This window comes from Microtus pennsylvanicus, chromosome 12 (assembly GCF_037038515.1).
Source record: "Microtus pennsylvanicus isolate mMicPen1 chromosome 12, mMicPen1.hap1, whole genome shotgun sequence".
NCBI lineage: Eukaryota > Metazoa > Chordata > Mammalia > Rodentia > Cricetidae > Microtus > Microtus pennsylvanicus.
Genome location: NC_134590.1, coordinates 6,625,745 through 6,652,317, shown reverse-complemented (window position 1 = coordinate 6,652,317; position 26,573 = coordinate 6,625,745). Strand labels below are relative to the sequence as shown.

At 43.8% G+C, this 26,573-nt stretch overlaps 1 protein-coding gene across 5 annotated transcripts in view; it reads right to left on the bottom strand.

Annotated features, from left to right (window-relative positions):
• Wdfy3 (WD repeat and FYVE domain containing 3) overlaps positions 1-26,573 on the bottom strand; it is a 255,135-nt gene that overhangs the window by 115,472 nt on the left and 113,090 nt on the right. For 4 of the 5 annotated variants that reach the window (XM_075942728.1, XM_075942727.1, XM_075942731.1 and 1 more), the window contains exons 5-14: positions 25,869-25,978; positions 20,678-20,839; positions 16,718-16,910; positions 15,253-15,439; positions 13,027-13,193; positions 11,897-12,364; positions 10,994-11,095; positions 7,822-8,015; positions 2,209-2,666; positions 405-488 (exon numbers count right to left, since the gene is read on the bottom strand). In XM_075942728.1, the coding sequence (XP_075798843.1) occupies positions 405-488; positions 2,209-2,666; positions 7,822-8,015; positions 10,994-11,095; positions 11,897-12,364; positions 13,027-13,193; positions 15,253-15,439; positions 16,718-16,910; positions 20,678-20,839; positions 25,869-25,978 (2,125 nt within the window). The remainder of the gene's footprint in view (positions 1-404; positions 489-2,208; positions 2,667-7,821; positions 8,016-10,993; positions 11,096-11,896; positions 12,365-13,026; positions 13,194-15,252; positions 15,440-16,717; positions 16,911-20,677; positions 20,840-25,868; positions 25,979-26,573) is intronic. The other variant, XM_075942732.1, reaches the window with a different exon arrangement.

Here is a 26,573-nt window from a genome sequence, read left to right as displayed (position 1 = left end):
CCCCCAGGGTTACAGCACCGCTTTCCAAGCTTTCTGGGGATCTGAACTCAGGCCATTACGCTTGTACAACAGGCACTTTACCCACAAGCCATCTCCCCAGCCCAGGGACAATGTTCTTAATAGAAAGTACGCCTGCTCTCCAGATCATAACAGTGAAAACTACTTAATAGGGATGAATGAAAAATTCTACACATACCACATACTATTACAGGTTAAACACATTTTACTTTCATCAACATACTGAAGGGAAACTAAAAATCTAAAATCCTAAAATGTATTTTTTTTTAGTCCCCCCAAGGAAGCCCTAAACAAAACATGACCCCCAGGTTACAGAGCGCAAACACACAGTCAAGCACAGGAAACCCCACGGCAGTCCACATTGACTTCTCGTGTGAGATCAGTACCTTTTCCTGGACAAAGCTGGTGTTCCCCAAGGAGAGGGGAGAGAAGACTCGCTTGTCAGGCAGGGAGGGATCTGTTCTGCACGACTACAGATGACAAAACAGACAGGGGTTAGCGGTTAGGAGCGTGCGCTGCTGGCCGGCAGCTGGTTAGTATCACAGGAGATGGAGGGTCAGTTTCATGAGAAACATCTTCACGTTCTGCGGGAGGGAGGGCCATGAGGAGCACAACGCAGGGCCAACTGGAAGAGGAGAGCTGCTGGAGGCAGAGGCTGCTTCTCCCAGTGTTAACACGGACCTTGTCAAACAGATGCCACTAAATCTAAGGGTACTAAGTGGGGTCAGTAGCAGAGAGAAGAGAAGTATAGTTTACACATTTCCACAGCTCATGCCTTCAGTGCACACAGCAGGCTGCTTCCTGCAAGTCAGTGATTAACAGCAAGATGAGAAACTAAGTACAATACCTGGATTTTCAAACTTATTTGGAACCAAGAAATATTATTAAGATGCAAGAAACATCTCAATATATGTTCAAAAGTAAATATTCCATGAACAAAATAGACAAAACCCATGAGAATCCCTGGTTGCTTGGTCTGTTTAGGGCTGAAATGGGAAAATTCCATTTATTATATGAAGGAAAACTGGAAACTATTAAAAATGATAATGCTTACACTAGAGAAATCAGAACACGACCACGCTATTTTTAGTGGGATGTCAACTGAAAACACAGTCAAACCATGAAAGTAAAGACGCTGGGTGAAGGAGCCGGCCTCTTTCTGTGCAGAACCCTGGATTTCTCCACGATAGAATGTGTGCGCACGCTGCAACTATTTGTGTGTGTACCCTATCAACGAGCAGGTGGCCAGGACGTAGAAGCATCATGCAGGGCTAGAGCCTCAGTGCTGGGGTGTGCAGGGACCTGGGGTGCAGCAGGTCTCTATCACTGGGAGAGTGAGGAAATGGTTCTGACGGCCTCTTGACAGGGATGGCTCCAGACACCCACGTGTCTCCTAGGGAGCCATGGCGTTTTCCCAGGACTGTGAAATGGGAAGTAGGAAAGGCTATCTGACGGCAGCCTGGACACAGGCATTATAGTAACCATTTCTCCAGCTGATGAATAGGACGAACACGTCCACATGCACCTAGTGTTTCTCGAGAGTAAAGAACAATAGACACACTAGGAGAGAAACGTGACAGAAGCTGTTTCACTAGCGACGGCTAGGGAGCCTGCGTGGGGCCGGCCTATGCCCTCTGCATGTAGATGACAGTTGTGTAGCTTGGTCTGTTTGTGTGGTCACTAGCAGTGGGATCAGGACCTGTTCCTGGAGCATGAGCTGGCTTTTTGGAACCTATTCTCACGCAGAGATGCTTCGCCCAGCCTTGATGCACGGTGAGGAACTTAGTCTTGCCTCAGTGAGATATGCTATGCTCTGTTGACTCCCATGGGAGGCCTGCCCTTTCTGAACAGAGGAGAGAGGATGGGGGAAAGAGGGGAAGAAAGGAAGAGAGAAGGGAGGGGAAACTGGTTGGTATGTAAAACAAGTAAGAAATTTTAATTACAGCGGGGAGGGGGGAAGCTGTTCCATTACGTGCAGCAGAAGCTAACTGAACTTTCCTTTACTGGCAAACACTGGTTTCTGCACTGCAAACTCTACATCTGGGCAATAGTGACAGTCCTGGGTAAAAGGACAGACCTCAAGTAAACAGAAGACGGATTAGTTTTCCCTTCCCTTCCAGTTAACTCCGGCCTGAAGGCTGACCTTGTGCCGAGTACACCCTGCCAACCAGAAGGCGGAGCGGCCCATACCTGTCAAAAGAATCGGTGGCTACTTTGTAGAGATAGATGAAGAGCTTGCTGCAGTGCCGCAGGGTGGGCGCCACGGAGTCCGCTGAGGTGGCTTCTTCCTCGAGCAGTCTTTGGAAAGGTTGCGTGTTGGAGGGGAAGACATTCATGGCACTTATTTTCCTAAGGTCCGAGAAGCAGCCAAGAAACCGCACAGCATCTGCCAGCTTCTCATACTGAATCTCTGTCTTGAAGAAATGCGAGTTGGCCGGCTCGTAGCGCAGGGCTGCTGTCAGCGTGCAGAACACGGTGTGGAGGAGCTCAAACACTTGGCTCTGGCTCACCTTCTCCCAGCCGTTCTTGGGAGGACAGCTCAGGGACCTCTCCATAGCCACGAGCAAGGATGTGATGTACACAAAGCCCCCAACTTTCCTAAAAACTGTTCTTGAGCGATGGCTTTCTCGAAGGACTGAAAGGAGGGCCTGCAGGAGAAAAGAAAAAAGTTGTAACCTAAAATTAATTTGGAATTCAAATTAAAAAACAAAACTAAACTAAAAACTACCATGCATGAATATCAAAGGCAAACATCATTCTGTGAATATTTGATATGAATGTCTTTGTCATTTGACCAATAAATAGTTGTATAAAGCATTCAAGTTTTGCTGTGACAAGTGACAATGTGGCAGAATACAATCTCAGGCAATGCTGTTACATGTTTCTTGATAGGCTAAGACTGGATCCGAACAACGGCTAGAAGCCTTACCTTGTTTAACTTATAACACTATCAATGAATTCAACTTCTTAACAGAATGATTGTATGAAATAAGTAAATCACACCATCTAACATCACACGGCCATGAGAATGTGGACTGTCTACAGGATAAAGGGGGGATTAGTCCAGGAGGGATGGGAAAGGTAAGGGCAGCCAAGAACCGAGGTCCTTGATTCATACACACCGTTTCTCGAGTGTAAGACAGTCTCTCTATAAAATTAGAGCCTGAAGACCAAAAAAAAAAAGGTGCTGTCCCATTTAACTACATGGGGCACTAAGCACCGAATTCCTTCAGACCCTGTAGTCTTTAATTGTTCAACAGTACTGTGTGTTAAGTAAAGTGAGTGTCTCTCCTTAAAAAGGCTTAGGTCCAGGAATTCTGTGTAATGTTTGCAGAACACCTGTATATATGCGATGATATACCTTGGGCATGGGAGCCCATGTTCAATAGAAAAATGTGTTTGTGTTTCCTATATGGTTTACAGAGATAGCCTGAACAGTGAAGTATTTTAAATAATCTTATGTATGAAACAAAACTCTACTCTAGGGGATTTCTGACATGGGGCATTGGAGCAGAAAGTTCTAGACTTTGAGGCTGGAGTCATGATCCCACAATCACGAGCACTGGCAGCTCCTGCAGAGAACCTGAGCAGGGAGCTCACAACAGGCTGTAGCCTCTTAGTTCCAGGGTACCTGACATCCTTCCTCTTCTGGTCTCCATGGATACAGGCATGCACATGGTACACAGGCATGCATGATACACGTGGGCAAACCCTACTTTTGTTTTTTAAGTTTTAGAATTTGGAGTTTTTTATTATTATTTTGGATTTTCAAAACAGGGCTGATCAACCTATATTACTACTATTATTGGATGATAAATTAAGACTACAGTAAAAAAAATCAAAGATTCTATACTACATTAAATAAATAGCAAAGGTAGGATTTAAAGCCAGAAATTCCAGTTCCCCAAATGCACCTAACCATGATATTGTATTGTCCTGAACTGTGTCTGGCACCTGTGGACACACACAGTGGGCTCGCTCCCTTCTGTTTCAGTTCTTATCACACAACAGGCTAGTGGCTACCATGAGTTCAGACACATTTTAATCTTAGCAGTCATCACGTTTTAGAAAGTCAACTTAAAATATTTCACATGTTTCTAAGGGCAGCCAAAAAATGAAAAGGCTACTGGCTAGTACAGGATAAAGTTTACATACGCTATATGTAACCAGCCTCCAGAGACACACTGCTTCAGAAATGATGAAAGTTTGTTTCATTGTATATACTATGACTTCTTATCTTAAAAAAATTATCTGTGTATGTTACTAAAACATAAAAACATAGTATATCCTTTCCATTCTTCTGCAAAGAATTAATTTCCATTTAAAAAATGTTGGTATCAATATCATTCCCACATTGTCAAGTTTAGTAAATTATATTTATTCTTAAAAATTACAACTCGTGTTAAGAAATTTCAATGTTATAAAAATCTTAAAGTTATCGTGAAGAGTAAATGGATCCCAGTCCTGGTGCTGACAGTAAACTGCTTTATCACACCAGTTACTAGAGCTTTCTGTGGTGTTCAATAAGGGACACGGCCTACTACATACCGAGGTTAGTGCACACCGTAGAGTATACAGTCACAGTCCTGGGACACAACCTACTGCATACTGAGTATACACTGTGGTGTGTACGGTCACAGTCCTAGGACACGGCCTACTACATACTGAGTATACACTGTGGTGTGTATGGTCATAGTCCCAGGACTCGGCCTACTACATACTGAGTATACACTGTGGTGTGTATGGTCACAGTCCCAGGACACGGCCTACTACATACTGAGTATACACTGTGGTGTGTATGGTCACAGTCCCAGGACACAACCTACTGCATACTGAGTATACACTGTGGTGTGTACGGTCACAGTCCTAGGACACGGCCTACTACATACTGAGTATACACTGTGGTGTGTATGGTCACAGTCCCAGGACACGGCCTACTACATACTGAGTATACACTGTGGTGTGTATGGTCACAGTCCCAGGACACGGCCTACTACATACTGAGTATACACTGTGGTGTGTATGGTCACAGTCCCAGGACACGGCCTACTACATACTGAGTATACACTGTGGTGTGTATGGTCACAGTCCCAGGACACGGCCTACTACATACTGAGTATACACTGTGGTGTGTACGGTCACAGTCCCGGGACACGGCCTACTACATACTGAGTATACACTGTGGTGTGTATGGTCACAGTCCCAGGACTCGGCCTACTACATACTGAGTATACACTGTGGTGTGTACGGTCACAGTCCCGGGACACGGCCTACTACATACTGAGTATACACTGTGGTGTGTATGGTCACAGTCCCAGGACACGGCCTACTACATACTGAGTATACACTGTGGTGTGTATGGTCACAGTCCCAGGACACGGCCTACTACATACTGAGTATACACTGTGGTGTGTATGGTCACAGTCCCAGGACACGGCCTACTACATACTGAGTATACACTGTGGTGTGTATGGTCACAGTCCCAGGACACGGCCTACTACATACTGAGTATACACTGTGGTGTGTATGGTCACAGTCCCGGGACACGGCCTACTACATACCGAGGTTAGTGTACACTGTGGAGGGTACAGTCACAGTCCTGGGGCATAGCCCCTAAATAGTCTATCAAACACTGAGGTTAGGTATGCTAGATGATTTCAGATTCTAAGTATCTACTATTCTGAGTCATATAGGCAGCAAAACACTTCTATATCTGAACATATCTAAACATGGGAAAGGTACAACGGAAACTGATGCCCTTACACTGTGTGGCTCATAGTTTTATATGTTATGTAAACACCTCTACATAGAACATGATCACAGTTTTATAGATGCCGACAGCTGAGTTCAGAGTTAAGAAAAATTTCATGGCTGGTTAGGACTTTGATAGAGTTAGAAAACGGTGCCTAATTCTTAGTCTAAGAGTTATTATTTCAGGACATTTTGCCTCCTACTTTATCAGAGCAGCTCCTGCTGGCAATCTCACAGTCCAATCAGTATTGGAAACTTTCAAGTTCCAGGGCGACTTCTTGCTCAAATCAAGATATGATAAAGAGCTATGATGAGAGCTAAATTCCAGGAGCTCATTAGAGAAAACGTCACTATGTATATAATATATAATTCAACGTGTGTGTCAGCAGGAATATCAAGACCATAGGATTTCAGTCTGTGTATAAAGAACTGCGGAGCAAATTAGCAGACATGTGGGCTGCACAGTTGGAGACTCTGGGAAGCATCTTTGAATGCAGCGAAAATGGAAATTGAAGTTGAGATCCCACATCCTCCCCACTGCTTCCCAGCACTGAGGCGCTAGCCCTGAAGTCACAGCACGTGGCACCGTCCACTGCCGCAGGCGCTTCGACCACCAGTGCTGGCTTAGAGATTAGCAAACCGGTAGCCAGGAGAGCGCAAAGCAAATCACGTTCTCCGTGACCTGTCCTGTCATGGTGCTGTGTTTCTGTCCTTTGTTTATTCAGTCCCCTGCTTTGCTCACTCCCTCACTTTTTGGCTAAAGACAACGATTTAGGCTCACATTGTTACTTTATCTGCCTCAGCTGTATAGTCCCCATTTTCCTAAGGAACCCCGCCTGTTACAACAGAAATGATATTCAGAAATTGTGGATCAATAAATTAATGCAAACATACAAATATCAATGTCTCTTCGTTCTTATGCAGATATTGCTGAAATGCGAAACAAGAATTCTAGCCAAAAACAAGTAAGTCTCTTTTGATTAAAGCTGATACTCAATTGTGCGAGACCAGCTAGCTCTGTCCTTGGCTCCCCGGCCCCCTAGACTCCCATTTCTGATTGTTTAATAAAGCTGTGCTCCACTTGACAGTGTATAGACACAGGGAGGGCCTTGGGGCAGAGGTTTAGCCAGCAAGCCAAGGAACTGCAATAAAATAAATCAAAATAGGTAGAATGACACAGGGACACCAACAGCATCCACCTCTGCGGAGAGGCTCACGTGAGTGGACGCATGTGAACGTACAGAACAATATCTACACACAGGAAACAGCACCAGCTGCTGCTAGAACCACAAGTTTTCTGGCACTTGGACAAATGCTTTCATGTGTCACTTCACAGTCTTCACTTATCTACTCCACCTTGCTGGGAGTCACTCAACTCCTATGTAAACAAATTAAAAGGAGAATGTTTAATTTTAGTGAGTTCTGAAGTTTCCTTACATGGCAATGTAACTACAGCACTGTGAGGAAATACACGTACGGAAATCCTGTGCGGAATTAGTGTGGCGGAAAGGATGCCTGGGGAAGCACGGGCAGGCTGCGCTATTTTCCTCCTCTGCCCATCAGTACATGAGCGTAGCATCAGATGACTGGAGCTGAATAGATCATATATGCGTTTAGTTTTTACTAACTTCAGACGATTCTAACGAGCCAGGATAACTGCTCCAAGGCCAGTCAGGAGGACCACAGGCACCGACAGGCACGAGTGAGCACGCTTTCCCAAACTCCTAGCATATATAAACTGAGGAGCTTTCGTTATTTTGGATTTTTAACATTTCTCTTGTGTAGGCTCAGTGGTTAAGAGCGAGTACTGCTCTGCAAATGGCCTGAGTTCAATCCCTGGCTTCTCACAACGGCCTCCAACTCTAGCTCCATGGCCTTCACTGGCACCCAGTCAAGGGCGTATACACAGATACACACTTGAACACATAATTTTAGAAAGTAATACATAATAATTCTCTTTAAAGAATTTCCTTGATGAAAAGAGGTATATTTAATATAAAAGGACCCTTAGATTTAATAGTAAGAAAGCAGACATGTATTAATCAAATGTACCCTTAAGATGTCGGTCTTCAACTGCAGTTCTGTGGGTGGGGCTGAGTGCATCAGCCCCAGGAGGGTGCCCATGTCGTCGTCCCCATTCGGAGAGAGCACCAGCTGCTGTATGGTCATCAGGGCGTGCTGCCGGCACTGCGGGTACCTGACTATATTGTGTGCACATCGTGCGCCGCCAAACTCTCGGAAGATTCCTGAGGTAGGGAGAAACGGGACAGCATGGAGTAACGTCAGGCAGTCAGGGTAAGTCAGGTGAACTAAAATTCAACTGCTTCTGTGGGAACAATACCTTAAAGAAACGTGTGGAAAGCTGACATACCTATTTTATCTTTTATACTACAATATAAAAATTGCATTGCGGGATGTCAAGAAAACATACATATATACATTTTCTAGACTTATTAGAGGAAGATTAATGTCCTGATACAGGAGAAGAACGGCATCAAATGAGGAAATACGGCAACACAACAACCAAAACCAAAAATCTACAACAGAAAACACCAGTTGTGGGGACTGCACCAAAGCCTGCCCTCTGCTTATTTAACCCTAAGTCCCAGCTAGTCAGTGACAGCACAGAGTTCATGTCCACAGGCAGTATCCCAGCCCGTGTTCCCACTCACTCAGGATCCCGTTCTCAGATCAATCATGTAAATCACCAATCTGTATTTCTAACAAGTAGTTCTGCAATCCTTCTTTATAAAATACCTTATAGTTCCACTTTAATTTTATCAGTCTTGTTGCTGTTTACATATTTGATTACCCATGAAACTTGGGATTTTCTTAGGATTTTTGTTTCAATGAAAATATGTCAATTAACAGTGCTTTTTTATTTTACCTTGGTGACCATTGTCACCTCAATTTAAGTGGCTTTCCATTAGATAACTCTATAGGAATTATAAAGCCTTAAAGTCAGTGTGAGGTCGTGAACTTCAGACATAACACTGGATCCAGGTTGATATGGGGAGGGCATGAACTTCGGACATGACACTGGATCCAGGCTGATATGGGGAGGTTCTGAAGTTCAGACATGACACTGGATCCAGGCTGATATGAAGAGGTCATGAACTTCGGACATCACACTGGCTCCAGGCTGATATGGAAAGGGCATGAACTTCAGACATGACACTGGATCCAGGCTGATATGGGGAGGGCATGAACTTCGGACATGACACTGGATCCAGGCTGATATGGGGAGGGCATGAACTTCAGACATGACACTGGATCCAGGCTGATATGGGGAGGGCATGAACTTCGGACATGACACTGGTTCCAGGCTGATATGGAAAGGGCATGAACTTCAGACATGACACTGGATCCAGGCTGATATGGGGAGGGCATGAACTTCAGACATGACACTGGTTCCAGGCTGATATGGGGAGGGCATGAACTTCAGACATGACACTGGATCCAGGCTGATATGAAGAGGGCATGAACTTCGGACATCACACTGGTTCCAGGCTGATATGGAAAGGGCATGAACTTCAGACATGACACTGGATCCAGGCTGATATGGGGAGGGCATGAACTTCAGACATGACACTGGATCCAGGCTGATATGGAGAGGTCATGAACTTTGGACATGACACTGGATCTAGGCTGATATGGGGAGGTCCTAGAGCTCAAGCCCTACACTTGGGAGTGGGAGGCAGAGAATACGAGGCGAGCTGGAGCTATCAAACAACAAGACTTTGTCTTTAAAACAACAACAACAACAAGAAGCCAGACTTAGGGCATGAACTTGTGACATCCTTTGTACATGAAGGGGGACAAACCCCGAGCCTATCAGACTCCACATGGCTAACAGCTGAAGAATACTTTCTGTGGACCCAGCACAGAGCCTCAGATTACAAGGGAAGAAACATCTTTCCTAAAAAGGAAAAGACAGACACCAAAAGAACACATGGAAATGTCTGTACCTGGGAGGTGCCAAGGCAGTGACTGGGTAAGCAGCTACTCTATAACAGCAAACAATGATCTGATCCTAGGCTGGACAACTCCACACGACACTACCGAAAGCTAACTTGACAAATTCTTGTTTTTCATTATTTATTGTGTCTGTATCTCAGTCAACTTAATCTAAGTAGCAATAAGCATACTGAGCATTCTGCAATGGACAAATGATCCTACAGTGCCCAGGAAATGTCATCTGACTCATAGTTCCTGTCACCGAGTAGATTTATTCAGCTTTGTCTAAGCACTTACCACACTGTATTTAAACAATCACTTATATAATTATGCATTGCACCTTTCTCAGTGTGGCTGTGATTCTCCTGTGGGGGAAGAATTATCTTTTCGTCACTGTGGGTTAGTATGTTGGCTGGGACACATTACATTTAAATACGCTGGCTGTAGAGTTTCTCTGTGCTCCCACCAACAGTCACGCATTTTACATGATATGTGGCTTCCCCATACAACCAGAATCCAATTCGAGCTCTTGTGCACATGTCCTAAGAAGGGCTCCATGATGTGAGCCTGCCCACAAGCCTGAGCTCACTTAGTCCTCTCAAGTTGTCTTAGAATTTTGGTTTCTTTGAGGCAGGGTCTCATGATGTATCCTTTTTTTAAAAAAAAGATTTATTAATTAGGTATACAGGGGTCTTCCTGCACATATCCCTGCAGGCCAGAAGAGGGCACCAGATCTCATTACAGATGGTTGTGAGCCACCATGTGGCTTCTGGGAATTGAACTCAGAACCTCTGAAAGAACAGTCAGTGCTCTTAACCTCTGAGCCATCTCTCCAGCCCTCACTATGTATCCTTTAATCTCTGTGCAGACCAGGCTAGCCTTAAACTCACAGAGATCTGCCTACCTCTACCTCTTGGGTGCTGGGATTAAAATCAGGCTCTATTACGACTATGAACCACAGCTATGAAAAAGTATTTCAGAAATAATTTAAATAAGGCAATCACTTGAAGAAGAGTACATACTATAACTAAAAAGGGAAAAGAAAGAAAAAAGCCAAACAGAAAGCATACCATAAAAAGCAGTAAATATATTTCCAGACAATAACAGCAGTAAAGATTTTGCTGGGGCAGTATTTTAGCAGGCCAAAGGTGCCTCATTTTGGGGGGCTTGACTGTACCATTACTGAACCAGTGTTTCTCCTCCGGATGACAGGAACCCGGAGAGCAGGAGACCCACTCCTGAAGCATGAGCTGTGCTTTCCTGATACCTGCATTTGTGTTCGAGCCTTGAAGGAGCACGGTCAAGGCCTCCATCACCAACAGAGCCAAGTGTTCTTGGTCTTCAACTGAACTATTATTTCTTGAGTCCCCTAGAAGATAGGTTCAAAGGTCTAAATCAGAAAAATTGCTTTTTTATTTGAGCCAGTTTTAGTTGTATAATTAATTCCTTTCATTCTGCCTTTAACATTTACTTTCTCCACTAACACAAATGCTAGTAATATACCCTTCAAAATAACATGTGTCCAGCACCTGTCTAAAATATGCCCAAACAAATCAGTATTAACAGATTTTTATTTTATGTGGGAAGAGTTAGTTATGTAACAAATATTAAAAATGAAAATGCCAAACCAAGTAAATATGGCCTTCTCATGGGGATTCTAATCAGTGAGGGCAATAGAATTATCATACAAAAAGATGCTTATAAATCAGTTGTCCATTCAACATGTATTAACTCTCAATTAAATCGTGTCACCTGCTAGATACAGCAGTACTTTAGCTATTTATTAAAAAAGCATATAAAGTTTAGGAAACCACTAAATAGATATAATTGTTCTCTAGACTGAAAATATTTTGAGATACCCACATTTAATTGTATTTAACTAATTGTAATTAATAACAATTTCAATTATTCCAGAAATTTAAAAAGAAATCTCCCAGAGAAAGCAATAAACTCAAGTCATGAAGACCACGCATGTTTACTTTGAACTCTCTCCCACTACTGTAAATCAATTCTAGCCCCCTTGCCCAATTTCCTAACAAAAGGTGAAGAAGAAGTTAAGGCTCGGCAATCCGCACCCTAACACCACAATCACATCAACCACCAAATGAGAAACAGTAGCGCCTCCCTGACCCTCTCCCAGCATGTCAACCGGGGGGGGGGGGGGGTTTACCTTGCTCACTGAGCGCCTGAGCTGGATCCTTCAAGAGGGCAGCATACTTATGCAAAAGGTTGACCATGACCTCCAGAAGGCCCACCTCTCTGAAGACGTCTTTAAAGATGTAGTCGTGTCTTGTAAACTTCAGGAGGGTTTTCATTGCAATGATGCTACAGTGGTAAGAGGAGCTGGATTTCAACAGGATACTAACGCTAATGAGTTCTTTACAAGGAATATAATTTAAGCTAAAAACAACAAACTCCAGCATTTCAAAGTATTTGTTCTGCACGTCTGGGAGCTTGGCGATCTTCTCCGCAAACTGGGACAGGGTGTGCTGGGACTCTAGGATGAAGTAGTTGGCATTGTCAGCCATGTAAATGTTTGTGATGGCGTCAAGGATGATCTGGGCAAGGAAGTTGGTTTTTGCTTTTAAAAATGCATTCTGAAGAACTGCAAAGGCCTGGACGTTCCTCACACTGTGACCTGACATAGAAAACAAGCACACAAGTGGGTGTCGTGTGACGTTCCCATGTCAACACAGCATGAGCTTCACCACTATCAACTATTTACCAAGACAAGATCCTGTTTTCATGAGAGGCCTGACTTTTCTTCAAGGTCAAATATTTAATTAAAAATAAATAGAACCAATCAAACATTTAACGCACCATTATGAGGATCAAAATGTTAGAAGAATGTAGCCTATGAAAACTTATTCTCTAACTTAAAGGAAATAACGCGACCTCTTTGTCTTAGGGTTTGCACAACCTTAAAAGATAAAGAAAACTCATACCTCCTGCTTTCCTTATGTCCCTAGCGGCCCTCCCAGCAGAGGTGAGGCATAGTGTGTGCTCAAACCTCCAGCCACACACAGAGGACATGCAGGAGCAAGACTCAAAGAAGGAGGCCCAGATGACAGGGCTCAAAAGCACGCATCTTCCGATGAACGCCTCTGGTTTAGTGCTACCATACTATTTTCAACTCCTTGTCCCTCAGACTGAAGAGGGAGAAATCTTTCTGCAGCTCAACTGCGGGCAAAGAACTTAATGGAAAACGGCAATCACTTTCACACTGGTAATTCCTCCCAGGATCCACCAGTAGAAACAAATCCACTCCTCCTCCACTCTGGGCACTCAGGAAGAACTCACCTTTGCCTGCAGGCTGAGGTACTGTAAATCCAGGCAACAAGAAGGGGGCCCCTGTGGTGACACCAGCTGGCTTGAGCTCACTGACCCCATACGTGGTCAGGGAAGTTACCAGATTCACCAGATCCTTCAAGGCATCTCTGCATTCTGCCTCTTTCGCTTGTTCCAATCTAGAAAAGGTTGATTTCAGAACATTTTTTTCTTTTGTTAATATTCTTATATTTAATATAGAATTACTTGTCAATTTCAGACTATGTAAGTAAATTTATAAATTACAAAGTATTTACATTTTTCTCATACATATTTCTTTAAAAATTCTAAAGATTGTATTATGCTACATCATAAAGCATTTCAAACTTTTTTCTAATTTATTGTTTTCAAAAGACAGTTTTCCTCTGCTACCCTGCTGGCCTGAAGCTCTGCATGCCATAGATAATTATGGCATGATTTTATCACCAGGATCCACTGTGTGTATACACGACAGATCGCTCTTGAGCTAACAGTGATTCTCCTGCCTCAGATAATTCCTCCTAGTAAGTTTTCTCCACAATGTTTAAAAATGAAATTTATGGGAATGCTTAGAGTTATATATATGCTGCATGGGTTTTTGGGGGTGGCACTGTCAGTCAAAGCTCTGAGAGTGCAAAGCAAACTTTGGAGCTGACCTGACTCCTAAGAGCCCCTGCCTGAGGTGGTGAGAGTCCGTCTGAGGTCATGAGGATACGACTCTTGCTGTAGCCCAACTGACAGCACAAAATGCCTGAGAGAATCCCATTTTCATAAGGACTAAGACTCACCAGAACTTTCCTTATTATAGAAATTACTAATTGTCATCAACACAGACTCAGGAAATGCCTACGACTGGGAAAGGAGAAAAGATGCGGCCGGCCAGTGTCATGACTCAGCTGACAGGATGCATTGTTCCCCTGTGCTTTCCAAGTATTGTTTGGGATTGTCATGAATCTAAGTGTGTGATCAGGTCCACACCTACTCGGTCGCCAAGTGCTTCCACCCGCCAATCACTTCTCCACCCCAGCTGCATGCAGAGTCAGCTAAGCGATGCCTGCCCACATGGCTACAAGGGCACCACTAGAGCGTGCCTCTGTGGCCTTTCCGATTGCGTCCATCTGGAGGGAGTCTTCATGCTGCTTGTTATTACACCATATTCACAGCTGCACAGCCCTTTCTCCCCCACTGACTATGAAACACGCCCCCCAGAACTCTACTCCAGAACCACGCTTCTGATGTTACTCCAGCCAACCATGGCTTCAGCAGCTAATCTGCCAATGTCCTTCCTCCATGTTTAGAATCCTATACTCTCACCACAGATAAAAGATTGGATTGTGTGGGAGCCTCAAGATATGAAGGGACAGCTTATCAACTTACAAGCTAAAGGAATGCACCAGTTACTATTCGGGGATGACATTAACATGCCCTCTCCTATAGATGGGGATACCTCCTTGGGGTCACCGATTAGCCAACAGTAAGTAGAATAGAGTCCTTGCAGACAATAAATTCACAAAACAGTGCTGTCCTGTGATACAGCAAATGTTCCAAAGACAATGAGCACCCAAGGATAGCTAGTGGGGACGAGGCCACAGTTAGTTCCCAGAACATATGTACCCAGCCAGTTTTGTGTGTAATACTGGAGACAGTGGGGAGGCACAACATTTAGCAATGACTAATCTATCTTCTATACACAAGTGCAGTTTCAATCTATGTTGAAAATATAATAAACCAGAAACTTAATAAAAATAACCAGAAACTATATAAGTAACAATAACTTAAAAATAAAAGGCCATGAACTTGAGAAAAGTGAGGGGATGTGGAAGGACTGGATAGAAGAAAGGACGGGACCAACTGATGCAAATGCAGTCCTCGTGAATGAGATCTCGAGAATTAAATGAAACCAAAAATTTAAACTTTTAGTCTGTCTCTCATACACAAACACACAGACACACACACTGGCAAGTAGTATAAGATGAAGAAAAGCAAGACAATAATGAAGCAGGAAGAGTTTACACTTGAGAGCCACACTAAGCAGCCGTCCAGCCTCCTCTGTGATTACAGGAGACTGTCTCACTCAGAATTCCCCTTCCTCTCGGGAATAAAAGGAGAGCCACACCAAGACCCCAAGAAGGCATCAAACAGGAAGCGCTCCCTGGTTTCTTCTGACGATCCCACCTCTCCACAGACATTTCAAATGTAATCTCAAGCTGTGGGGTTTACCTGAGCAAGAGGTCACAGAGGAAATTATATCCTTGCCATATCCGAAAGTCATCCAGGAGAGTTTGGGAGACGCCGCTGGAGTCTTTGAGGAAGCACGAGAGCCCTGCAAACATTTCAACAATCTCCAGGGGAGACAGGTCGTCAGACTGCTGCATGTTCTGCACACACGTAGACAAACATTCTTTTTCTGTAAAGATAAAAAATTAAGTCTATATCCATTGCTTAAGAAAAGGGGTTTAAGGAAGAATCACGTGCTAACGTACATATGACATGGGACTGGGTAAGGTTGTTTTTTTTAAAGGGGAAATGAGGCCTCAGATGCCCGGGAAGGGGCCCTAAGTGGCAACAAAGTGTAACACAGGAGCAGTTGGGAACCAGCTTATGCTAGCACAGTTCTTACTACACTTTGATGCCATTATTAAACAAAATCTAAATAACTGCCCACTTGCAAATAGTTTTTGACCATTTACACTAATAAATACTCATACAAAGATTAAAAAAAAGAAGAAAAAGAAATTATCAAGTATTCAATGTGCAAACAACTTAATACTTTCATAAATAAAGGGATAAAATGTTAAGTCACATCCTATCAGCAACTATGAGGCCTCAGCATCCTACAACAGAAGCTAAGAATAACATGGGAGAAGAAGGAAGACATCATCAATGGCTAGTTCAGGACGGGGTGTCAGGCCACACACGCACGCACGCGCGCGCACACACACACACACACACACGCATGCGCATGCACACACAGACATACACCCACACACATATATGCTTCATATATTAACTCGAGGATTTCAGGACACTTCAGCATTTCTGTGCATCCACACAAAGTAAGAGAAACACTTGAGAGGCTGCAGGAATTGCCTTTCACGTCGGCTCCTCAAAGGCCAGATGACACTATGTATACATTAGGAAGACAAAAAAAATCTACCTCTTCTATCTATTCTGTATGAGAAAGATTGCCAGTGAATTTATGAACTATCTTCAGAAGCACTGGCTTTTTTTTCACTAGGAGAACGGATAGAGACAATGGCATAACCTACACTGAATTAAGACTAACATTCACACAACAGTGAAGTAATTTTAAATTCATATCCATTATGTAAAACCTATGAAAATGCCTTGCCTTGGGAAGACCCAACAAATCATTTTTTTTCTCCTGGTAAGTTTCTGTACATGTGTATCTGGGAATCCTAGGGACTGGACAGACGCTCTCCCACAAACTAGTCAAGTCAAGCTGGGCTACAGGCAGTCTGTTTGTCCTTTCCATTGTGAGAAAGGATCTCACTAAGTTATCCAGACAAAACAAAAATTCACTTCATAGCTGGGGTGGGCCTTGAATTACATCTCTCTGCTTCAGCCAAACTAGACCTGTCAAAATGTATGCATTAACGTAAAGGCCAAATTTTGGAACACTTAGAGACAACAGGGGAAAGTGGGAAGACAACAGGCTCCTCACCGTGAATATACTTCACCACGTTGACACTCAGCCCGTGGCGGGAGATGGTCGTGAGGACCTCCCCCGCGCTCTTCCTCCAGGGCAGGTTATAGGGGGGGCACCAAGAGGTTATTGCACTGAACAAGAGCTGCAGGTCATCCTTCTGGGCTAGCTCCTCCGCCGGAGAAACGAAACTGCACAGCTTTACTAAGATCTAGATGGAAAAGGAAACAAGAGAGTGTGCTACCCAGAAGGCGTGGGACCAAAACTTCACCCACGCTTCCGCGTGGGTACTGGGCAGTCAGTAAAATCACGGTGACCACTGCTCTTAGGAACGTTAAAAGATATCTAGGGATCAGGTGTGTGCTGGAGACTGTGCTTAAAAAACCTTACTTCCCCTTCTTCTATCTTTGGATAATTCAGCTTGAAACAGAATAAAACAGCATTGCTATACTTCTTTTCGGTATCAGTACTTTAGGCCTGGAATGCACACAGATTCCTTCTGCCTCTGCCTCCCCAGAGCTGGAATTAAAGGTGTGCGCCACCACAACTTTCCATTTTAACTTCCTTATTTAGTTCTTCTCTTCTTTATTTGCTCTGGTGAAATAGATTTTTTTAAGTATAACAACTGATATTAGATAGTTAAAGTGAGTTTTAAATTGTTTCCATTTTATATAGAAGTAGGAAGAAATCTCTAATTAGTATAAATCATCATAATTTCAAAATATCATTCAATTACATCTAATTGATAAAAAACTCCCTGAAATCTGGCTTTCAGCAAAGACTCTGTCAGTTCCAGAAGGAGGAGCTAACTGTGACCTGCAAGATTACTCTAGCTTGGCATTTTGCTGCACTGGGGCTGCTCCCCAATAGTGCAAGTAGACTTTGCCCTCAACAGTCTCTCCCTTCTGATCCAAGTTCAGCGTGAGGGACAATCACCTTCTCCATGATGAAGCCCCTCACCTAGACATTTGTGAGATATAAGACACCACAGAATCATTCCTTCAGCTCAACAACATTCTTCAGGAACTGTGGGTCCCTTAACACGAGGGAGAGCACGGCTCCATGAACTAAAGAATCAGAGAACGGGAAATAGCGCGCCCTGCCTGCAAAGACAGGTCGTCCGTGTCCTACTCAGAGCCGAAACTTTCTTAACTAACATAGGCTTCCTAGTTCATACCTGCCAACCCACAGGAAGAGAGGGCTGAGAGGGTGAAAGGCTCCCATGGTTAGCAAACATAGGCACCTTCTCTACAAAAGGCCTGGAGGAACTTCTGGGTGCAGAGCGCCCCCTGATGTGTGCTTCTCTTGCCTAAGCAAACACAGCAAGGCTAAGCTGATAAAGGGGATGCTGTCGGCTCTGTTTGATTCTACTTGTGATGCTGCAATTAGAACAGATGCCATTTCTCTAATTCATAACAAAAAACAAACCGAAATAGTAAAAACTAAAAAATAAAATCCAAACCAAATCCCTGCTCACTGCTGAGCCCTAAAATAGCTAACTGGCTCTCAATTTACTGCTGACTGACTCTTGAAAACCATTTAGCCTAACCCTGTCCCCCGGGCCGGAAATGTTGTCTATCGCTGCTCTCTCCTTCCCTACAGGACTTCTCTTCCAAGCATGGTAGAGGCAGAACTGCTCACACGGACCAGGCAGTGGATGCCTGCGTGCAGCGGCACCAACTGCTAAGGTCCCAGGAAATCATCTGTCATCATAGAATACAAACACAGAGATTTCCTCCAGCTTGATGCATTTAATAAGCTCGTCCTAGTTTTTTTCCTTAACAAAATGATAGATATGGTGTCTATCTGGGGTGAGGCAGGAAAACAAAGGAACTGACACAGTGGCGAAGGAGCGCACAAGGTCCTCGCCACGGTTGGGTTACACGCATGACGTCAGCTCCCACAATGCAAAGGGGGAGTCTGAAGCTATACGTTCCTTTGCACCTTAACATTTAACAACTGCAGTACATTAACAAGAGCCTCGCACTATTTTAAGTTAAGATCTATCCCTTTCAAACACTGGGCGTCAATTTCTTAAAGAAACAGAGCCCCGTGCCTGCTTAGATGCTAGGATTAGAAAATCGGCTTCTACTTGCTGCTTACGGTCTCAGCTAATTTGTTTTGAATGAAAAGATGTCACTGAAATGGGGCCGCCACTCTTAACTGTCAAGATTAACCCACTACACTCATCAGCAAGGTCTCACAGAAACTTTAATTCCTATGTGATGCTTTTCTTCACCTAATCCTACAGTTCTGATCATCTGCCAAATGCCAATGTAATTATTTTGGCGAAAACCGAAAGTTCTATGGTTAAACACTGTTGTTCAAGTTACATGGGATGAAGTGTTAAAGTTTAGTATAAGAATATATGATTAATCAAGTGTTCAAAAATTCTTTTTTTTTTTTTTTGAGACAGGGTTCCATGTAGCCCAAGACAGCTTTGAGCTCCACAGGGAGCAGGGGCTGATCTTGAAGACCTTATCCTATGCTTCCTTCATGCTGGGATCACAGATGTGCGCCACCACCCCTAGCTAGTGCAGCGCTGGGGACTGACCCAGGACTTCCTATCTCATAAACGAGCACTCAACAAACCAAGGCCCTGAAATATTTATTGAGATAGCATTTTGTTTGGTGATGCGAGTCTATTTTACAGCTGGCTTAGTGTCCCAGGCTCCGTCCTGCTGCAGTAGCGCCTTCTCGAGGTCTTGCAGAGAAGACGAGAGGCACATGGCCACCAGCGTCTACACCACAGCACAGACCCACCGTCCTCTAGTCTCGCTGCTCTCGCAACAACAGCAGCAAGTCGCTATGTAAAGTCTAGTCTGTGCTGAGCAGAGAACTACAGCTCAAACTCAAAAGCCTGTAGACACACACGTTTCACTTTGTAGATAAGGAAACTATATCCTTGTTTACATAACTTCAGAAACCTAGATTCAACGGTGTTATGAGTGTATTATGCACTGAAGTTTCTAAAAACCTCATCAAATTCATAATCTTCAGCACAGGAAGTGACAGACTGTAGTGTTAGCTATACACACTGCTGTCTATGGACCTACAGGTTCTAATCTTACAAGGCTGGAACCTTACCCCTAGAGCCCTTTCCTACAGCTTTCCCTCCCGCATCGCTTGTTCTCATTTCCTGAAGACTGTAGCCACCTCACGCAAGTGCAATCATTTCGCATTTGTCATTTGTTTTGTTTTGTTTTTATTTGCTTTGTTTTTTAAATTATATTAGGTCCATGGACAGACTGTATTCTAAATGTTTGAAGCTTAAAAGTTTTTCTCCCACAGAAGACCATGGGGTGCTGTATGTGACGGTGCTTAAAGAAGGCCTTTTACCTTCATTTAACACAGTGCTATAAAAGAACAGGGAAGGGAATTCCCAAAGTTCAGAGGAGGTGGCAGCAGACAGTTGGAAGTCCAGCAGGAGAAGCCAGTAGATAGACAGTAGGAAGTGGTAGCAGCCAGTATAAATCACTATTTTCTAAGTTGAATATTTATAAGCCTGGCAAATCCTATCTATAAATAAAAATTGCATAGCATTTTTTGTTATTATAAGACATTTCCCAAATCTCAATATGACAAACTCAGCAAAAAATTACTTCCTTAATCTAATTTTAGAGACATCATTGATACTTCCCATGTAATTTTAACAGCTGGACCTGTTTGCAGAATCAATTGCACTAACACCTTCAAACATCCCCAGAATGCATTTTCATATTGCTTCTGCAAGAAAATGCAATTATGAGGAAAAGCCACACCATAATAAATACCAATGAAAGTGAAAACAAGCAAGCAAATATGGGGGTGCATTCCCATAATCCCAGCACCTGGGAGGCTGAGACAGGAGGCTGTGGTTTGCAGTCAGCCTGGCCTACAGCAAGAACCTGTGCTAGAAGAAGACAAAACATCTACGTAAGAAATGCTCTAGTTATCTTACCGACACAGAAATAACCCGCAAGGTGAGTGCCCGCTTACCTGTACAAAGACTTTCTGGAGCAGTCCGCGGCGCTCCGCTAGAGGTAGCTCATTCTGGGCACCTCCACCTGCCTCAGGCACATGTGGAAGGTCAAAGAACAGATACAGACATTTAACCAGGGTGGAAGGCACTGACATCGTTGTCATGCAGTCCACGGTTTTCTGGAAGACAAACCAACCAAGTGAGTAGAGAGATGGAATTACTGGAGCTGGGACAGCTAACGTCGTCACAAAGATGGGCTAGAGCGCCGTATATGAGCCAAGCTCACTCTTGAATGCAGGAAGATTTAAAAACCGGCTTCAGACTGAGAAACAGTCAATTTGCCATTTGGGCAAATCTGCTCTAATCAAATGTTAAGAGTGGTTTGCTACAGTGAAGTAAGTAACTTATTTATTAAGCGGCTTGTTTCACAGAACATAAACCTTAGGAGTTTAAGAAAAACACATAACACCACAAATGGTGAAACTACTTAATCTCCAGGGCCTCTTCTCGCTCTCCTCTCTGTCTCTCTCTCACAAATGAAGAGAACTGTGTATACAGTTCAGGATAAATCAAGACGGCAGCTAAAATACGAGAGACTAACAGTTAAGTTTGGTGGCACAGGCTGCAACAGGTGGAGACAGGAGGATCCCAAGGTCAAACTTTATCTGGACAACAAGGTAACCTTGAGGCCAGGCTAGTCTACTTACTAAGACTATCTCAAAAGAAAAACTAGAACAAGGCTTGGAGAAAACCTTAGGATAGAATTCTTTCCTTGAAGACAAGAGGCTCCGAGTCGAATACCAGTCGGAAGAAATAAATGAATCATTCAGTAAGTAGACCCACCGGCCACTAAACAGTGTATTGACATTTGTTTTCCTGCCACTTTCATCTCTATTCATTGGGATGGTCTTGGGTGGGAAGGACATCTGAGAGACACACATGATGTGCTATCATTTTCAGAGATTTACAAAACGAAATTATCAATAGTCTTTTAGGGATCATTTCAGTGTCGCTAAGAAGTATGATATAATTATCAAAAAATCCACAGTGCAGTGGGGCAGAAAGTTAGACTATAGTAGGGACCAGCAATATCTTCAATTCACTTTCTCATCAGACATATTTATTGAGTATCTAGGGCAGAGGTTCTCAACATATGGCTCACAACTACTTGGGATGTGAAATGATCCTTTTACAAGGGTTCGCCTAGGACTTTTAGAAAACCAGGATATTTACATTATTATTCATAACAGGAGCAGTGTCACTGTAACAAAGTAGCAAAGAAAAGAATTTTAGGGTGGTAGTGGGGTGTAGTGGCATTTCATTGTATTTTAATAAAGCTTGCTGAAGATCAGAGAGTAAAGAAGCCCCATTGGCCAGCCTTACAGACCAGGCAGTGGTGACACACACCTTTAATCCTAGTAGACACACTAGTTTCATAGAAACCAAGTGTTAGTGGTGCACACCTTTAATCCCAGCACTAGAGAGGAATATAAGACAAGAGGAGACAGCTCTCAGACATAGTCTCATTCCGAGATTCCTGGAGACAGGATCTCAAGTCCAGACTGAGGTCAAAGTAAGAGTGGCTGGCTGCTTTGCTTTTCTGGTCTTCAGGTTGAACCCCAATTTCTGTCTCTGAGTTTTTATTAATCGTGCTGGGGAGGGGTCACCACAGCATGTGGAACTGTATTAAAGGGGTGTAGCATTAGGAAGGCCGAGGATCACTGGACTAGGCCATATGAGACAGCCCATGGGAAGCTGCAGGCCAGGACTAGGAATTCCTCCCTTTCAAAGGACCATATGACTAGGACTATAACCATTGACAGACCCCTAAGTGACTCTGATCTAAACCCCCCACTGACAATAGCAGTACATGCAACCCAATATGAACGGGAAGAATCAACAAGGTCTGAAATGAAACAGATAATTACAAATAACTAAATAAGTTGGGGAAACACCACCTGAAGACACTTGGGATGTGAGACCACATGTTTGAAGAACTACAGAGTCCAAAATGGCAGGTGCTTGAAAGCTTCAATAAAGATGACTTAGGGTGTGGCATTTACACCTCAGACTCAACACTGCATGGTCCTCACAAAGACAGCAATCGAAGCTCATCACTGACATACCCTGCTTTAGGTAGGAGAGCCAGTTGAGGGTGTACGCCCAATAATCCACGAGAATGGCCTCACACTCTAGCTTGACTCTTTTCTTTTTAAACTGGTGGCAGACACCCAATGAAATACCAACAAACAAGAACAGAAACTGAATTCAGATCATTAGCTTGTAGCAGCACAGATCATAAACAGCCAGAGGAGAGGGAGCAGAGAATCCAGTCAGAACGCCACACACGAGATGAACCCATCAGATATAGTCCTGGGGTGGGGGTGGAGAGGAGGGGAAGTTTCGAGAACAAGGCTTTAAAGGTCTGGCCCACGTCTGCATAGACATCACCGTTCCCTGCAGACTCGCTGCCTCCTTGGCTTTGGTTTGCGGCTTCTCAACCCCACAAGCCACCATGTAGCTAGCGTGTAGTTCAAGTCTTTGTCATTTCTCCGAGTTTCCCAAATCCCATTCTTTCCTCTAACCCTCAACCTCACAATGTTTACGGCATTTCTACTGTCGAGGAGCGACACGTGGCTCATTGCCGTATTTTATGCTATATTTTATCTGCCTCTTATATGTTGAGTCAGGACTACAGTCATCTTGCTATCACACTGGTGCCAGCAGAAAACGGCTCTCAAACAAAAACACCAGCTCAAGGCATAATGCGCAATTTGCTTTTTAAATGCAACATTTTCCAGTCAAATTCTCACTAGCTTTCCCTTTCCATTATGCAAAGCACTATGGTTTCCCATTCTCATCTTATTACCGGTGCATTTGAGGCACGACTTGGCATCCAAACTGTACCATATTTGTCATCGTTTTAAGTGACTGAGGCGCCATTGGCTGCTTCTTTTTTTTTTGAGACTTGGTTTCATGATGTAGCCCAGGCTGCCCCATAACTCACAGGCTAGCCTAGGCTGACCTTACATTTTTCCAACTTCTGTCTCAGCCTCCTGATCATAGCAGCAGACTACCATGTCAGGCTCTTTTCTTAGCTGAAAAGCCAGGTAGCAATCTCCATCCAGTGATCTTTTTTTTTTTTTGTCGTGTTAGGTGTTACCCCCTAGGGCAGCCCTCTCACCATAAAAAGATCTTAATTAAGCATTTATAAAAAGTATTAGTAACTTTCAGAAACATTTCAATTAAAACAACACATAGGAAGTATTGATAACTGATGGAGGAAGGTCATTGGTTAAATAAAAAGAAACTGCTTGGTCCTCATTGGTTAGAAGATAGGTGGGAGGAGTAAACAGAACAGAACGCTGGGAGGAAGAGGAAGTGAGCTCAGACTCACAGCTCTCCTCTCGGGAGCAGATGCCTCAGAGAGACGCCATGCCCCGCTCCTGGGCAGACACATGCGATGAAGCTCTGAACTAGAATCTTCCCGGTAAGACCGGTGCTCACAGATTATTAGAGATGGGTTGATCGGTATATCAGAATTAGCCAGTAAGGGCTAAAGCTAAAGGGCCAAGCAGTGTTTAAATGAATACAGTGTCCCTGTAATTATTTCGGGTTAAGCTAGCCGAACAGGTGGCTGGGGTGTTGGGGACGCAGCCCCGCCGCTCTTATTACTACAGATAACAATTATTTCATTTCAAAGATAATATTTAAATAGCATATAAGGATACAGTGCTTTAAATTGAATCTGGGTACTGTGGTATAGAGGTATTTGCAGCTATAGTTAATGGCAGAAGGAACTGGGAATTCTGCTAGTCCTCTAGTGCAGCCACAGACACTGACATGGTGGTCTATGCAAGCACTACCTGAAGGTTGTTACTTATGGTGAATGGACGCCCCCCAACCCGGGACTCGAGGGATATCTGAGATGCACCACTTTCTAGGTTGAAACGTAAACAGTAAGTTCTGAAAATCAGGATAAGTTGGTCTGACAGGTTCTCTAAGCATCTTCAGTGAGGGCAGACAAACCAGGAAGCTGCAGAGAACATGGGCTGTTCCAAGGAAAAGTCCAAGCACCAAGGGCTCAGGCTGGTGAGCACTTTAAGACTGCAGTTGCTAAAGGTACCCCCTGTTTCTGTGGTGACTTTAGTAAGTGTCATTGTTAAGAACGTTGGGGTTTTCTAAGTCCACTGAGTTTAGACAACAAATACTGAACACTGGTTTTCCTTCTAATAGGTAATTATACTCCAGATTTAGAAAACCAAAACACCCTTCACATCCCAAGATGTCAAATACAAAACTAAGGTGTCCAAATGTCTCACTCATGAGTACATTCAACATGTCTCAGGTCAGATAATCAGGTGAAAACATCCTTCTGAAACTCAAGATGTTAGTCTTCCTTACTTCCTGTAAAAATCAGAAATACTCATAAATAGTCTGTGTCATTTATTTATTAGCTGAAGATATTACATGAGTGCATGTTCTAAGCCAGAATTTTTCTAATGTGAGTCACACACATGCTGGGTATGCCCACTGCTGGCTAGCTCCCTTGGGCCACCAGTGGTCCATCTTGTTGCCTACAATGCTCCATAATGGTATACTTATGTGTGTTGTAACATGACAAAGACGGAAACATGGCAGCGCCTCATGTGATGTGGGAGTGTCATATATCAATCTGTTGATTTCACTGGTTAAGCAATAAAGAAATTGCTTGGCCCTGATAGGTTAAAACATAGGTGGGAGGAGTAAACAGAACAGAATGCTGGGAGGAAGAGGAAGTGAGCTCAGAGAGACGCCATGCTCCCCTCTCCCAGGCGGACACGAGAGCTCTGCTCTCTGAGGCATACGCAATGAAGCTCCGACCCAGGATGGACATAGGCTAGAATCTTTCCCAGTAAGACTGATGCTACACAGATTATTAGAAATGGGCTAGTCCAGGTGCAAGAGTTAGCCGAGAAGAGGATAGATATAATGGGTCAAGCAGTGTTTAAATGAATACAATTTGTGTGTTGTTATTTCGGGGCATACGCTAGCCAGGCGGCCGGGGTGCTGGGGACGCAGCCCCGCCACTCCTATTACTACATTCATGGAGCTGTCATGAGAAGCACGGAAGCAGAACGTTCAAGGCAGAAATGATTACTGCAGCATTGAAATCCCAAGACGGTACACTGAAGGGTTCCTTTACCAACACCATCACTGTGCGCTCACCTGACCAGAGGATGCCAGCAGGTTGATGGTTGTCAGCAGCATCCAGCCTCTACTGGCTTCTTCACTCTGATTGATCTCCAAGAACTGGACAATGGCCCGACTTGCAGCCTCTATAAAACCAAAGGGAAGCCAGTAAGCAGAAGAAAATCCCTTATAAACTTAAAAAAAAAACCATAAAACATATCAGGGAAAGCATCATTTCCTAAGCACACATTTTATAATAGCATTATTTTGTACTCTATGAAAAAATAAAATACAGTCTTTTAATGAATATTTGTGTATGAGAGAGGGAATGAAGTAGAAAACACTACTTTAAGACTGTGTGTGACACTGTGAGTCCAGAGAAAGCGGTGGTGAGAGGACCAAAGACACTGCCTGCGCCCATCACAGCTACACCCACAGGGACTACTTGACAGGCTAGCCCGGGGACGGAGAAACAGTAAGATAGATGAGCATCCTCCACAGAATGGTAGAGTTAGAAGAATATCTAAAAGTCAATTTAGTTGATAATGACTTTGGACTGGCGAGAAGGCTCAGCAGGTAGAGCTGCCCAGAGAAAGCTAATATGTGAGATGCTACAGGTGGCCCATGACCATATTCCTGTGTTTATGAAGTTACAGTCCCTGGCCCTCTCCAGAGAACAAGAACCACAGGAACAGAGTCCATGCTAAGCCTTGTCCACATGTGATCCTGGTCACTGACCCT